The following is a 14,749-nucleotide window of genomic DNA, read 5'->3' on the forward strand; positions in this document are numbered from 1 at the left end:
ACACCAGCACCGCACTGGCATGGACTACAGACCAGTTCCTGCTGTGGCACAACATCCTTGAGAAGTTTGGGTGGGCAAGGACTGCTCTGTACCTCCCCTAGCAGTGGATGTAAGGAGCAACTGCCACGGCTTCCAGCCACTCACCTGATCTCTCCTGCCCTGGGCAGCTCTGCCTGCGAGTGATGCGGCAGTCCAGCTTGAGAGTGCAAGCAAATGTCATGCCCAATACTGTGCCACCACGAGGGAGGATGCAGGTGAGAGTGAGTATGTGGGTGGCCCACGTTTTGCATGAGCAGCTGCCTCTGCTCACCTGCACCCTCCCTGCTGCACTTCCCTGAGAGAGAGAGCGCAAGCACCTTACTCTGGCTCTCCTTGGGTCCAATCCTCTCCACCATATTGTCCAGAGAGCGAAAGTGCCCGCAGCCTCAAATCCCCCCACTGTATGGTGGCAGCGAGGACTAGGAGGCAGAGAAGTGCCCCATGACCGTCGCCAGGGCGCCAGCTGCCCGAGGGCCCCAAGGGCCTCCGCGCCGGTCCCAGGGGCGGCGCCTGCGCCGTCTGCTCGGCTTGGCGGCCGGGGTGGGGTGCGGCGAGGTCCCACCCGTGGCTCTTTCTCTTGTCTCTCGGGCGAGCCCCGCCCTGGGGATCAGGTGACAGCGGAGGCTGGAATTTGACACCAGACTCTGCCAGCCGCGGAGATGGAGCCGGTGCTTTTCTTCCTGCCAGAGGCCGCCTGTCCCGGAGCCCGGCCGGCCGTAGGTCCGCTTCCCGAGGGCCGAGCGCCCCGCCGGCTCCCTGCCTCGCCGTGTGCGGTGAGTCCGGCCCGGCGTGGAGGGGGGTCCCGGGATCGGGGCTGCCCTGCCGACTCCGGCCCGGACGCCAGCCGCTCTAACTCGATCTTTCCCCGCAGGGGGGCGCTGAGCCCACCGGGCACCTGCCGGCCATGCAGGCGACGTGAACGTCGGGCGCCCGAGGGAGCGATCCCGGCGGGGCCGGGCTATGGCCCCCGGGGCCGGGTGAGCGCAGGAGCCGCCGAGGAGCCGCTGCCGCCGCCGCCGCCGCCGGGAGGTAAGGAGGGGGGCTGGCGAGCTCGTGGTCCTCGCGGGGAAAGGGCTGTGGGTGTGCGCAGTTCTGTCCCAGAGCGGGGAGAGGCGAAATCTCTGGCCGTCGGGAAGAGGGAAAGGGGCGCGGGGGCCCTCCTCTTTGCTCCCTCCCTGGTGTAGGTACTCCCCGTGGCTCTGACCAGGCCGCCGGTGACCGTGTGTCTCCCGTGCAGGGAGCGGATTCGATGCCCTGGAAGGGCCGGTACCCGAGGGCAGAGGGAGGCGCTTCCCGGCCTGGATCCTCGGAGCATGGTCCCGGGAGAGCCCCGCGCAGCAGGAGGCGCCCGATCTGCCGAGACGGAGCGCGCGGTGAGTGCGGCGGGCGGGAAAGCGCGAGCGCAGCGCCCCCTAGACTGGGGCGGGGAGGAGAGAGCGGGGCAAATGCGCGGCAGGGGGGGGGGGCGGGTGGAGAAGCGAGACTCTGGAGCGGAGCAAGTAGCTCGCAAGGGGAGCTGGCGCTTGTCGCGGCAGGGCTGCTTCTCCGCCGCCGACCCGGGTAACTCTTGGCGGACTTCGAGCGCCTTCGTTCTCCAGAGGGCCGCTTGCTCGGAGTCGGACCGCACGCTCGCTCGCTCGCTCTCTCGGTTCCCCGCACCCCACAGCTCAGGTCTGCCTCGTGGCTCCAGTCTTAAGTTTTCCAGGCAGCTCCTCTGGAGAGAATCGATGGTTGGGTGTGTTGTATGTGTGTGAGAGAGAGACAGAGAAAGACAAGAGAGCCGGATGCAGGGTGTCTCTTTGCCTTTTCCCAGGCGGTCCACGGTCCTCTTCTCTTCTAGAATTTCTCTGGCATTTCTCTGCGTTTCCTCCAGTCCAAGAGTGGCTAACCTTGGGCCCTCCAGATATTACTGGACTACAACTAACATCATTCCTGACCATTGGTAATGTTGGATGGGACTGAGGAGTCATAGAATCACAAAATCGTAGGGTTGCAAGGGATCTCTAGGGTAATCTAGTCCAACCCCCTGCAATGCAGGAATCCTGCTCATGGTACCTGGGTGGACTTGACCCATCAAAACAGCCAGATGCACTGACCCTACAGAGCCTAACAACTTCTAGCGAGCTCTCTGGGGCTGTTAGACCAGGTCTATCAGGAAGGACCTCTCTGGCTTCCTCAGGCACTTCCAGAACATATTTCCACCAGCATTCAAAGGAGAGAGAGAGAGAAGAATTCGACACAGTTTCTACATCATCAAAACTTGAGAAACTCAGCGCTTCCACCTCAGTCACTGAGCCTACAATGCTATGCAAACTTACCTGAGAGCAGTGGGACTTACGTCTGAGTAAACTTGCCGAGGATTGCACAGCAGGTCTGTTTTCCACTCCCCATCACCACCGGTGTCAGGCGGCCCACTCTTCTTTTCTGCTGTGGTTCCGATCCTGGCGTGAATTCTCTGTTGCTTCCTCGCAGATATAATTCCTGCTGTTTTTGGTTACTGTGGAATGTGGCGTCAGGTTGCGAGTCCTGTATTAGCTTGCTTGCTCACTTAGTCTTTTGACTGTGTTCGTTGTAGACACCAGGAACATGTTGGGCTGCTCCGGTGGCTGAGTGTCCAGAGATGAGGCTCCAGAACTGACACTTTGGCATGCTGTTCCAGCCACAAGGGGTCCAGGATAGCATATGCATGGATGCTTTACAAAGTGAGCAGGATGTTCAGAGTTGTGGGGGTGGGGGTGGAGGAGCAGGAGAAGGAGCGGGGTGTATATTGGCTGCTCATCAGCTTCAAGGAAGACTTTGCTGCCAACATCTCTTTGTTTTGGAAAGTAAACATAAATCTTCAAACCAGCTTCCTTCAAAAACTCCTGCAGCGGAGTGCCTTAGAGTCACCACTTCAGCTTGTTATGACAGTTCGAGGCACCAGAAAGATAATATTCTGTTCTCCCCGCCCATACTAACCCATTCCTTTCTTACTAGCCATTGTTTTGTATATTTCCCTAATTACCCACAAATAGACTATGTGGTCCTATGTGCTCTGACTGCCTATTTGGCTCTCCCAGAACCTGTTCCAAACACTCCTCCCTGATTTGCGAAATGCAGCACAAGCAGCCCTTCATTTCTTAATCGAAACAGCTGCATGACAGGGGAAGATGCTGTTTTGATAATGCCCTTGCCCCTGTGTGCTGCTAGGTGGCACATATCAGGCAGGAGTCTTCAGGAATACATTTCAAAGGATTTGTGTCATCCTTCTGACGCAGCTTCTGAATTCATTTTGCAGCTAGCAGTCAATGGATAAGCCTCCCCTCCCCTCCATTCTTCTCAGTCCTCTTGGGTTTCCCTGGGAATTGAAGTTGGTTCCCCACCCCCATTATTCTGATCCAGGTCTGTGGAAGACTTGCATTAATGCACATGAGTCAAATTCAGGCCTCTGCATCAGAGGAGGCATGGCTTTTCCACCCAAAGGTCTTGGGAAAGCGGAAAGATGTCTTTGAAGCTTTCAGAGTTGTTGCTGGAAGCTGATGACTCCCAGAAGCTCTGCAATCAGTGTGGTTATTACTCTGTGCTGGGTCTGGCAAGATATGGAGGCAGATTTCCACTGGGCCTCAATGTTTGCATGGCTGGGGGCTCTGCATACTAGGTATGATTGCCTGGATGGCAGAGAATAAACAGAAGTCTGAATGCTGAAGATCAGTAGTATCTATTAGGATGTGCTTGGACATTGGACCCAGAGGATATAATTTCCACATTTCACAGGTTGATCTTCAGAAATTATTCTTTTCTGTACAAAATCACTGATAGGACCTCCCCGCCTTCCAGGACAGACATGGATATTCTGTGCAGGGCTTAAAGATAGAGATGTATCTGTTTCAGTGGAAGGCTCATAGACTATAGAATTGTAGTGTTGGGAGGGGCCAAAAGGGTCCTCTAGTCCAGGGGTAGGCAACCTAAGGCCCATCGGCCACAAGCAGCCCACGGGGGTCGTTTAACCGGCCCGCGAGCCACCCCCTAACTGAGCCGCCCGCTAGGTGAGTCCCCATGCACTGTGCTAAACCAGCACAGCACGGCACAGGGACTTGCTTCCGCGGTGCTGGAAATCACGTCTGCGCATGCCAGTGGCGTAGCGTGGGGGGTGCAGGGGGGCCCGGCCGCACCGGGTGCAACATCTGGGGGTTAGGGTTAGGGGGCGCAAATCCACGGGTTAAGGGGCGCAAATTACTTGCCTTGCCCCGGGTGCTGACAACCCACGCTACGCCACTGGCGCATGCTCAGACGCTGGAAATTGTGGCTGCGCAAATGCGATCCGGCCCGCAGAGGGATCTCCGCTGGAGTGAACCGGCCCAGGCGAGGTAAACCTTGCCGACCCCTGCTCTAGTCCAACCCCCTGTGATGCAGGAATTCTTTCCCCAATGTGAGGTTTGAACCCATGGCCCTGAGATTCAGAGTCTCCTGCTCTACTGGCTGAGCTATCCCAGGAAGCCTGTCTTTCTCGCAGCTTCCCGTACTGCTGCGTCTTTAAATCATTTTGGAACTCTCTGTTTCCCAGTCTGGGGAATCAGGGCTAGGTTCTCCCTCTTAGCCACTGAGATGAGATAAAAGGTTCCCCTCTGTGTGTGTGGTATGGGCAGTGTAAAAACGCAGCAAAACTCTGGTTCTCTGTTGCCACCTTGTGGGAATCTGATAAAGTGCACATCTCTGCAAACTTGAGTAGATTTCCCAGGTGTTCCCTCATGCAGGAGATGAATCCTGTCTGGTCAGGTCAGATTGATGCCAGTTGAAGGTAGTCTAATATCAAAGCTAGCTATTTAAGGTGGTGGCAACTTCAGATGGAAGGATAATCAAGAACCAAAAGGGTTTACCTTTGCATCCAGCCTCTACACAAGGGCTCAGCTGTGTTTTATACTCTGGGGAACCGCTCTCTGTAGTTTCAGGGCAGAAAGTACTGTCCCTTTGATAATATCTGGTGCTTCACTCAGTGCGTTAGCTCTAACAATGAGCTTACAATCTAAAGTTTTACACTGGAGTAAAACTTTCTGCAGTTGTGGGACAGGTGTGCTCATATCTCACAAATCATAGCAGTGGCATAATAAAGTACCCATGTTGGAAGCACTTACTCTTCCATGTGAGCCTTTCCTGGTTGCATGCCTGGTGGCAGCCCTTACAAACCCCAAGCCATTTGTGTGCATGTCACCGTAAACATGAACTAGCACAAAACCTTCAGAAATTATCAAGCTAGGTCTCATCAGAGTTGGAACCGGCCAGGAACCTCTTTTGTCCCAGTCCTGGGTAGGTGCCTGATCTCTCCACGGTACCCCTCTAGAGATGATGATCTTTAAATCACAAGGAACTGCAACACTCATGCCTGTTTTATTTATTTCAGCACCAGCATCCCAAGATAGTTGCTTGCTGTGGATATTCGTGGTCTTAGCTGATGCTAAGGAAATGGCTTGTTTTAATTTTTCACTGGCCAAGATACATTATTGGGACAGAGCCATGGGAATGTCTCATAGCCCAACCCTGTTCCTGTTACAGACTCATACCAGATCCTAAACTGCAAACTTTCGGGTCAACTATCTCTTGCAAGGGTCATCTGAACTGCTTTTATTTAGCTGAACTGACTCACTTATCCAGAGAGGCTTGCAGCGCAGGAAGGAGAAGTGTAGATCTAGACAAGGGTGATGTCTGGGCCACAGTAAGGCTGAAGGTGTAGAAATTAGGCTATCCAATTAGGAAAGAAAGGTCTGGTTCCTGAACTGTGTCTTTGTGTTGCAGGTAGGATGGAGTGGAGAGTGGAGGGGCCAAGGCACAGATCGGACAGATCTCCCTCTGCCTACAGGAGTTTGCCTGTCCAACAAGAGCGATACAGGGTGAGTTAGCCTCGCCAGAGGGTGTTTTCAACACGGGAGCAGGAGCCTCAGAAGCAATGGGTAGGTAGAAAGGCCCTTGTCTGCAGGAGGATTCCAGCTCTCCCAGTGTATGAGAGATGGAATGGCTCCTTGGTACATCACTTGCCTTGGGTTTCCAGTGCGTGAATCTGGTTCTTTGCTGCTCTCTGTTAGCCTAGCCCAGTGTTTCTCAAACTTGGGTCTCTAGCTGTAGTTGGACTACAACTCCCATCATCCCAAGTTAGCAGAACCAGTGGTCAGGGATGATGGGAGTTGTAGTCCAACAACAGCTAGCGACCCAAGTTTGAGAAACACTGGCCTCTCCCCTTGTGGGAACCTTGTCTTGGAGGGCCGCATTGTACATAGCAGTTTTCTTACATAGGTTTAATTTTTATGTAGGCCAAAGCTTCTCCACTGCTCATGTGAACTTGCATATGTCTTCTTTGCTGCATGCATCTATAACTGTAGCTTCTCACTTGGCATGCATGTGATGAAATGGATTCCTGGGCACCTTTATCTTTTCACATAATGGTGCAATTATGGCACATATACGTGGCCAGCATGTGTTTTCCAGCACAGAAGTGGCACCCACATTAGAAGGTGAAGTAGCCTCGAGACTCCAGCACAACCCATTGCCTCCTCATCGCACCTTTCTTTGTAGGACAGCCCTGCTGCATTCTCTGTGCCCTTGTTTCCATGAGGTGTGCTTACTGAGGTGTGTCATTATCTCTTTCGTAGGAGCGGGGTTTGTGGGGTACAATCACCCTGCTATCATTGTTTGCTGGTGCAGTCATGGCAACCCCGCAGACCTGGCACAACAACCAGACATTGGGAGCTGCCTCTGATGGAAGCATGGGCACTGCCAGCCCTGCCTCTCTGGAGGAAAATAGCAGGGAAGCATCATCACTGGGCACATGGAGCCATTGGCACGGTAGGAACCTGGCATGTCTCATAGGGAAGTGGGTGAGAGTCTGGGGTAGTGAGGATCTGAACTTTTCCCAGTTGGATCCTCACCCACACAGCGGTCCCCAGCTCCCTCTGTCTCAGGCACTGCCTCTCTTTGAATCATTTACCCACCCCCCATGCCCATTGAAACAGGCAGTCCATTTGCAGAGGAAATGGAAATGGGTATATTTCTGCCTGTTATCTTTTGGGCAGATTGAGCCCCATGCCCTTTTCCTTGACTCCCGGTGCCTAACATTCTCCCCATGTCCTCCTTTCCGCTCGCCCCTCTTCTTTTTTTCCTTCAGGGGGAAACGTGACCATAGACAGGCTGAGCTCTTCGGAACTGCTCAGGGCTGAGCGCTCCCCAGCCAGCTCCAGCAAGGCCAAGAAAGGATCCAAGAAAGCCGGTCGCAGCAAAAACAGCCGCTTCTGCCGCCTGCACAGCCGCCTGGTGAAGGTGCGGGACCTTGGGCTGGGCTTCGAGTCGGAGGAGATTGTGCGGTTCAAGTACTGCAGTGGGTCGTGCCAGCGAGCCCGCACCAACTATGACCTGGCCTTGAGTAGCCTGCTACAGCAACGCACCATCGTGCCTGGGCCTCATGACCACCCTTCCTCCCACCCCTGCTGCCGCCCCACCCGGTATGAGGACTTCTCCTTTATGAATGTGCGCAATGCCTGGCAGACTGTGGACCATGTCTCAGCAGCAGAGTGTGGCTGCGTGGGCTGAGGGGGCTGCCTACTCCGAGCTCGCAGTTTGTCACTGAGGCTGCAGCCGTGCCTAGGGCCTTGCTCCATTGGTGGGGCATGAGACGCGGAGAGACACGGTCTGTGGTGGGGCTTTCCAGGTCAGGCAGAAGCAGCACATGGACAATAAGCAGGAGGAGAGCATGATGGCCACGGCTCGAAGGTGCCTAGGCCTTCATCTCCACATCGGTGGAACATTTTCATAGGGTACTTTCCTCACAGCAGCAAGATGGCGAGATGGAGGCCAGCCAAGCCTTTGAGGGCTGCAAACCCACACTGGGAGGAATTCTCCACTTTAGGGTTTGGTCCGTCAACCGTGTTGTGCATTTGCTCACCCATCAAGTTGCACCCTCCAGTGGAGAAGCAGCACTGGGATTTCCCATACCTTTACTCAAGGGATGAAGGATAGGGATGTAGCCTGAAAGACCTGTGGTGCAAATGGGTAGGTTCTTGAGCATCACTCCTTACCACTTTGTCAGGCAGTGGAAAGAATTGGCTGCTCGCTCAGGTCACCTGGCCCTGTCAATTGCAAGGCTGATGTTCTCTCCCACTTTAAGCCCCCAAACCTTTCCCTGAGCAACTTGGTTTGCTCCATCAGGGAACAGATGTAGTTGAACACGAAGGACAGAGTCACAATGCTTAGCAGCAGCTTCAGGGTCAACCTACAACTGGTGAGCTTGTGCTCTGACGGTCCAGCGATTGCTACTGCTGTCAGTCTTGTGCTGGGATGTTCGGCACAGTTGTTGAGGACTGAATGGAGCACCTTCCTGGTTTTGTACTAAGATGGTGGTAATTCTTAGAGTCTTTGACCTGGTTTGGGGAGCTTCTCCTGGTGAGAACAAGCCCTTGGCAGATGGGAGGCTGGTGGCTGGACCTTGTGGAGATCGAGAAGCACAGCTGATGGAAGTCTTATGTTTCCACAGCGTAATTAAGGCATCTATTGCTATAGAAAATGGTCTTATCCTATAAAACCAATGATGGTGTTAACATCCTGGTTTGCAACATTCCCTAACACACCACCAGCAGCTTGGAGTTTGGCCACTACAGTTGCCAGGCCAACACTGGAAGCAGCAATAGCCCCTGCTAATCCCTGAGTCAGCCATCACTTGGTGCCAGCAGGGTGGGGAACTCTCTGTCCTAGAAGTGACACTTTCTGAACAAAGTTATTTATTCTCTAACTTATTTATTTATTTGTTTGAACCCCACCCTACCCACCCAGTGGCACCTATTTATGATGCTGAGAGTCGGGCCTGGTGTACCATTGAAAACGGGTGCTGATGTTATGTCCCGGCCTGTGACCAGCAGTTCCTACTCCCTTTTCCCTTCTTGGCCTGATCAAAGGCATTTCCTCTTTTTCCTTTCCTGATTTTTATATTCTCTACCCTTTATTTGCATTTGAATAAACTCTATTTTTGTACAGCAGCAACTTCCTGTAGCAATAAAGCCTGTTAAGGCAGTGAGAAATTGGCTTCGTGTGTATCTGTGTAGGAGGGGGGGAAACAACAAATATGCAAACCAGCTTAATTCATAAATATAGTTTCTGAAGCAAGTGTGGGTGCAAACAAGCATTTGACTATGTGCCTTGTCATCTCAAAGTTTATCACCCATGTGCCAAACCTCTTGTTTATTTATACGTGCTTGGTTGAAAGTGAGTAAAAAGGCCAGCAGATTGAACTCTGGCCAGCAGTGCCTAGGAGAATTTACTAAGAGCTGCTTCCTTTCTAGGTAAAAACCTGCAAATCCTGGGAGTCCTCTCACCTCAGTTTCAGGGTAAAAAGAGGGTTTTGTGCAACAAATGTTAAGTAATTTTGTGAAAAGTATTACAGACTAGTCCATCTTAACATGGCAGTTGACGATCCTTTATTCAAAACTGGATCCACTGACATACAGTGTTGGTAAATGGTTACCAGATAGTATAGAAATAAGCTCTAGAAACCTCTGGAATGCTTAGAATATGTTATTTTATTCATTTCTAACAACAGCACAGGTGGTAAAGAATAGATTGTGCTGCTGACCTTCTCCAATTTGAGCCAAGGTTAAGCTGGCATCTATCAACACATTCCTGAAAGGAAAAAGGGAGTTCTGTTGGAGTGACTTTTCCACACTGAAAACAAAATTCTGAAAAGTAAGACCCCATTAAAACTAGAGACAACATGGCTACTCCTCCATTTGGTAGAAAATACAATGTCTTTTATGATACCCCTAGTGCATGATGCATGCATATTTATTGTTGGATAAACATTGTACAAGTCACATCTCCAACACTGGTCAGAACAATCTGAGATGTTTTCAAACTTAGCAGGTAGTAAATATCAGTGGTAAGCTATTTTATTTATTAATTAAAATATTTACAACCTGCCGTCTACACCAATCATTAAAAATAACAAATCCAACTACCGATCAGGATTGGATAAACAAATAATAAAGAATCTTTAAACACAAGTGATGGTAATAACAAATTAGGCACGCATAACTGCATGTACTCCAGCAGTTAGTTATGCAAACACGTTCCACACATTACTAAATCCTGGACTAGTGCCTACCACACAAGTAGCTTAAGCAGTGTTTATACTGGTGCCTGTTGTGCAGTGTTTACTTAGAAGTTAGTCCTGGTGACTTACTCTGTCGAAGAGTGTAGGAGTGCATCTGTAAAGTAGCTGCCCCTCCCTTTCTGCCCAGATTCATAAAGACACCTAGTTTTGTTTTTTATGTTGCTGGGACTGGTGTGGTCTTAGGGCTTGGTTGTTTGTTGTTTAAATGTTTAACCAGGGCTGAGGAACCTCAGGGATGGGTAGCTCTCCAAATTCTCTTTCCGGCCCTGAGACCTCCCAGGCCACATCCTTCACTGACTGGCCTATGGGCCTATGCCTTTCAGGGGCCCCTCGACAATGGATCAAAATAATATTGACTTGGTCTTTAAAGAAAATTACAAAAAATATATTAGGAGATAATTTGTGAGCCCCCCCCCTAATATTTCAACTGCCATGGGGCCTCCACAGGGTTTAATCCAGCATTGTCACTGACCCTGCTCTGTGCCCCTTTCAGCTTTTTTATCTGACCAGAACATGTCATTGAACTGTAAAAAGTAGCCCACTACGCAGAGGTGAGTCACATCCGATGCTCTGCCTTCTTTTACACCTGACCCCACCCACCTATGCCACTTGAAAGGTTGTCTACCGGGATTGGGAGTGTTTCTGTAACTTGCTTTGAGTGATTTATGGGTTACCTAAGCGTTTCCATAACATTCTATTTTATACCAGCTGCAAATTTGCTGCTGCTACGAGGTACCTGGACCAGACTCCCTTACCGGGGTGCCACTTCCAACTTCGTCCGCCCCAGTCTCGCAGAATCCCACTGCTTAGCTGAGATTCACTATTTTTCCCCCGCCACCAGGGGGTGCAGTAGGCAGAGACTCGCCACACTGCAAGAACTACAACTCCCATGAGCACCCCTCGGCCAATGTATCTCTCGCTTCCGGAGCTAGGAACTACAACTCCCATGATCCTTCCGCCACAAGCTTGGTCCTCAGCGGGAAGCGGCTGTTCTTGGCGCCTGACTGGAAGCGAGCGAGCGAGCGAGCTGGCAAGAGGGCTTTTGGCGTGGACAACCCGGCAGCGCGTGAGGCCCTCCCTCCCTCCGCTCTCACTGGGTGCCCCACTGGGTGCCCGGCCCAACTGCCAGTCAATTAGTCCGACTGAGTGGCCAGGGAGGCGTCTCGGCGGCGGTGGCGGCAGCAGCGGTTGCCGCCTCAGGCAGATAGAGCGACCCTCCTCGGGGGGCGTTGACCGGGAGGGGCCGGGCGAGTACGAGACCGGCAGACGCCCTTCTGTCTGTCTGTCTGTCTGTCTGTCTGTCTGTCTGTGGCGGGTGATAGGCAGGCACCTCCTCCGCCATTAAGGGCAGAAGGACAGATTCCCCGCTTCCCCAGGAAATTTGCGTCAGTTTATCAAGCCTTTTCTGTGCTCCCTCCCTCCCAATAATCCCACTCAAGGCGGGGCGCAGATAGTCCGTGCGCTTTACCGGGGCGGAGGCAGGTAGCTTCCATTCACTCTGAATCTTGTTGGGAACAGGCGGCAGATTCTCCCCTTATTTCCTTGCTGAGAGTCCCGTCCCCCCACATCGCCCTGTGGGGGGCAGCTAGGCATGTATCCCTCTTGCAGAGAAGAATATTGGGAAATAATCCGGCAGCCCCCACCCCTTTTTTAAAAAAAACCCTCCCATTGACAGGCTGGGCACACGTAGCACTCCCCTTTCCTTCGGGCGAGACACAGGCAGAGAGAATTGCCCTTTCTCTCTCGGTTGGGGGGCTGCTCTTCTCTTCTTTCTCCCGTCCTTCCACCCCAAGATGCTGCCGCCGCTGTCCCCGCCGCCGCCTACCCCCCTGTAGCTGAGCCCCAGTGCAGGGCGAGGCTCGGACCGTCGGCGTGCCGGCGCCATGGAGCGCCGAGGGGAGGCTGCCGCCGCTGCCCTCCCGCAGACCCTGGACTTCACCGTGGAGAACGTGGAGAAGGTGAGAGGTGGGCAGGAGGGGCCGCTTTAGGGTACCTGTGTTGTGGTTGCGGGGTGGCTTGGGTGGAAGTGCCTTATCCTACACCCCGGTTAATTTCCGTACACGGGATTAGGAGCTTTCAATGTGCTCAGGCTTTCAGTGTACATTTGTCTCAGGCAATGCTGTCTTGAGTTCCAGTAGTTTTGTACTTCACCTATTCGGTGGGCATAGCTGCTCCCATCTTGATCTTCTTCAGGGGATTGAGAGTGCCCTTGGCATGTTATTGGTCTCTGACATTGGCTTCACGGTTTAGTTTGCACTACTCTAGCCTCCGAATCCCATTGAGTCGCACACACACACACACTCACTTTGGAGTGGCAGTAATATTGGTCCTTACGTTATGATCTGGGAACCTTTCCTCTGCTTACCTCCTTCTGAGAGCGTATCATGATGAGCCTGGCGGGGGGGTGACACTACTGCTGCTGGCTTGAGGGGGCATTTGCAGAAGTGATGCTCTGCCCTGACAGCATACCCAGGGGGCATCCTGTTACTCATTGAATCCTTAGCATGTCATACTCATGGCACTTTGGGCTTTCTCCTTTAGCTTCACTCCTCAGGAGATACCCTGTAGTTGTAGAAAGCAAAGTGGCCTTTAGAAACACACCTGGAAGATGAACTGTTGTCTGGTGACTGCTTTATTCTTTTGGCAGTTGTGTAATCACCTGCCTCTGTTCTCTTTTAGATGTTGGTATAAATGTTCCCTAATTCACAGGAGTTATTTAAATGGTATTGTAATACTGGCTATGACTCCGGGCATCTCCATGTAAAAGGTTCTGATGGCAGGTGATGGGAAAGACCTCTGTCTCAGACCCTGGAGAGCTCCTTCCACTTAGAATAGTCTGTCCTAGTATAAGGCAGCTTCCTATATTTACATGAATTTTGTAATGAGAGTAACCTTTTATTTTGAGGGCCTCATTCCCTTAGCAGTCGTTTGTCGGGGACTGCATGCTGATCATGGGTGGGGCTGCCACCAGCTTTCCTTTCTCTTTTCTGCCACTCCTTACTTCTCTCTCTCTCTCTTTCTTTCTCTCCCTCTCTCCTTCTCCTCCTCCTCCCTGGCCAGCAGGCTGGGGGCAGGGGGAGATCACTCTCGCCAGAGATGGCTTGCTGAGGGTTTTTAAAAATTGGTTAGCAGGTGGCCCACCTCTGCTATAGGCATACCACAACTTCACTGGCAAATATGCTAGACTAGAGTGAGTGCCACCACTTGGTTCAAGGCTAAAGAGGATCTTACCTATGTAATTGTTCCACATTCCTTCACTGTAATGCTTTTGCAACTATTTCTCAAAATTCTTTGTGGTGGCCTTGTGGAAGGCAGGCTGCTAATTAAAATACAATTGTGCTTCAGATTTATACAATGCATTTTTGAAAGATCAGAAACAACCATATACTGTAGACAAGTATTTTTGTCCCCATGTTGCAGATTGAATGTTGAAGCTGATGAATAGTAGCTTATTCAAGACTATCTAGTGAGTTTATGTGTGGATTGAAGAGGGACTTCCCAGTCAAAGCTCACACTCATAGTCACTACGGTATATTGCAGTAAAACAGCTCTTTATCTGTATCCAGGTAAACTATCCCTATCTCTGGACTGTGATGTGCTGTATAATGGACATTAACAAGGAGAAGCAAGAAGAATGGATGCTGTGGTACTAGTTACTGAAAGGGCACCATATTTCTTGAGGCTCCATCTTAAGTTGTGGGGCAGTCTGTGTTATGATAATAGTGAAGATTTCACTTTGCCAAGTGATTGGTTTCTTAACTGTTGCTGCCTGTTTGTAAGAATAAAATTCTACACTTACAAGATAGAAAAGCATGAGCTTGGAGCTGTTTTTGAGAGGTTGTTACGGAATGATACTTAGAAATATCTATAGCTATGTGTTTTTGGAGATTTCACTTAAGTGTAAGTAGAACTCCAATCTGCTCCCATTTCCCACATTGGGCATATGTATAATTCATTATAATTGATTATGATGAATATAATTTATCTTTAAATGAAAAGGAACATTTCTAGCCTCCAGGTTTTTGAAGGTGGGCTTGAAAATGTGTGAACAATATCTGATGCAATATTGAAAGCCAAGGATACCTTGTAAGTTTCCTAGGGGCCATGGAACTGGAGCTCTGTGGCCTGCATAGCTCCATGTCTAGGAAAAGCAGAAAAGGTGCACTCACTTTGAATAAGTTATACATACTGCATAAATTTTCTTTTCCTGGTTGAAACTGGGATACTTTGGCCTGAAAGAAATTAAAAGGCAGTTTAGGGTTAGTCCTGAACAGTTTATTTTTCTCCCTTTCTGATGAGTAAAGTTCTGCAGGATGGAAATTGTTATTTCTGTTAAACAACACACATCTTCCATTGTGGCTTTGTAGAGTGCTCTGATGTGGACCTGTCACTATTTAGGCAGCTTTAACCTGCCTTTGCTGCCCATTGTATTTTCCGAAGCACTGGAGCAGCCACTCCCTATTGCACCCTGAATTCTGTCATTCTGCTCGTGTTAAATTGTCACACAGGTTCCAGGCAGCTCACTAGTAGGGATTATGACATCTAGCCCTCTTCCTAGCAAAGCCCAGATAGTGACAACTCACCAAG

The 14,749-nt window shown here is 51.1% G+C and overlaps 2 protein-coding genes across 6 annotated transcripts in view; both read left to right on the forward strand.

The window, feature by feature from the left end:
* Positions 1-361: 361 nt before the first annotated feature.
* Positions 362-9,077, forward strand: ARTN (artemin). 3 transcript variants are annotated; one of them, XM_081195254.1, is made up of 5 exons: positions 362-1,068; positions 1,277-1,412; positions 5,809-5,903; positions 6,660-6,852; positions 7,172-9,077. In XM_081195254.1, exons 2-5 carry the CDS (start codon positions 1,289-1,291, stop codon positions 7,591-7,593), a joined length of 834 nt encoding a protein of 277 aa, XP_081051380.1. In that variant the 5' UTR covers positions 362-1,068; positions 1,277-1,288; the 3' UTR covers positions 7,594-9,077. The 3 variants fall into 3 exon arrangements, with proteins under 3 accessions (XP_081051380.1, XP_081051381.1, XP_081051382.1); XM_081195255.1 differs by lacking the exon at positions 362-1,068 and having other exon boundaries at positions 1,076-1,412; XM_081195256.1 differs by lacking the exons at positions 362-1,068; positions 1,277-1,412 and adding an exon at positions 1,513-2,410.
* Positions 9,078-11,308: 2,231 nt separating this feature from the next.
* IPO13 (importin 13) overlaps positions 11,309-14,749 on the forward strand; it is a 45,764-nt gene continuing 42,323 nt past the window's right edge. The window contains exons 1-2 of one of the 3 annotated variants that reach the window (XM_081195293.1): positions 11,309-11,601; positions 11,641-12,120. In XM_081195293.1, the coding sequence (XP_081051419.1) occupies positions 12,046-12,120 (75 nt within the window). In that variant the 5' untranslated portion in view covers positions 11,309-11,601; positions 11,641-12,045. Of the gene's footprint in view, positions 12,121-13,589; positions 13,729-14,749 lie in introns of those variants that run through there. The other 2 variants (XM_081195294.1, XM_081195295.1) reach the window with 2 other exon arrangements.

This window comes from Podarcis bocagei (genome assembly GCF_964188305.1).
Source record: "Podarcis bocagei genome assembly, chromosome: 5".
NCBI classification, from domain to species: domain Eukaryota; kingdom Metazoa; phylum Chordata; class Lepidosauria; order Squamata; family Lacertidae; genus Podarcis; species Podarcis bocagei.

Bases quoted from the DNA above. Each gene is read 5' to 3' on its own strand.
- ARTN (XM_081195254.1), top strand. From the start codon at position 1,289: ATGCCCTGGAAGGGCCGGTACCCGAGGGCAGAGGGAGGCGCTTCCCGG. The intron at 1,413-5,808 runs GTGAGTGCGGCG...TTTGTGTTGCAG, and splicing joins CTGCCGAGACGGAGCGCGCG to GTAGGATGGAGTGGAGAGTG. The intron at 6,853-7,171 runs GTAGGAACCTGG...TTTTTCCTTCAG, and splicing joins CACATGGAGCCATTGGCACG to GGGGAAACGTGACCATAGAC.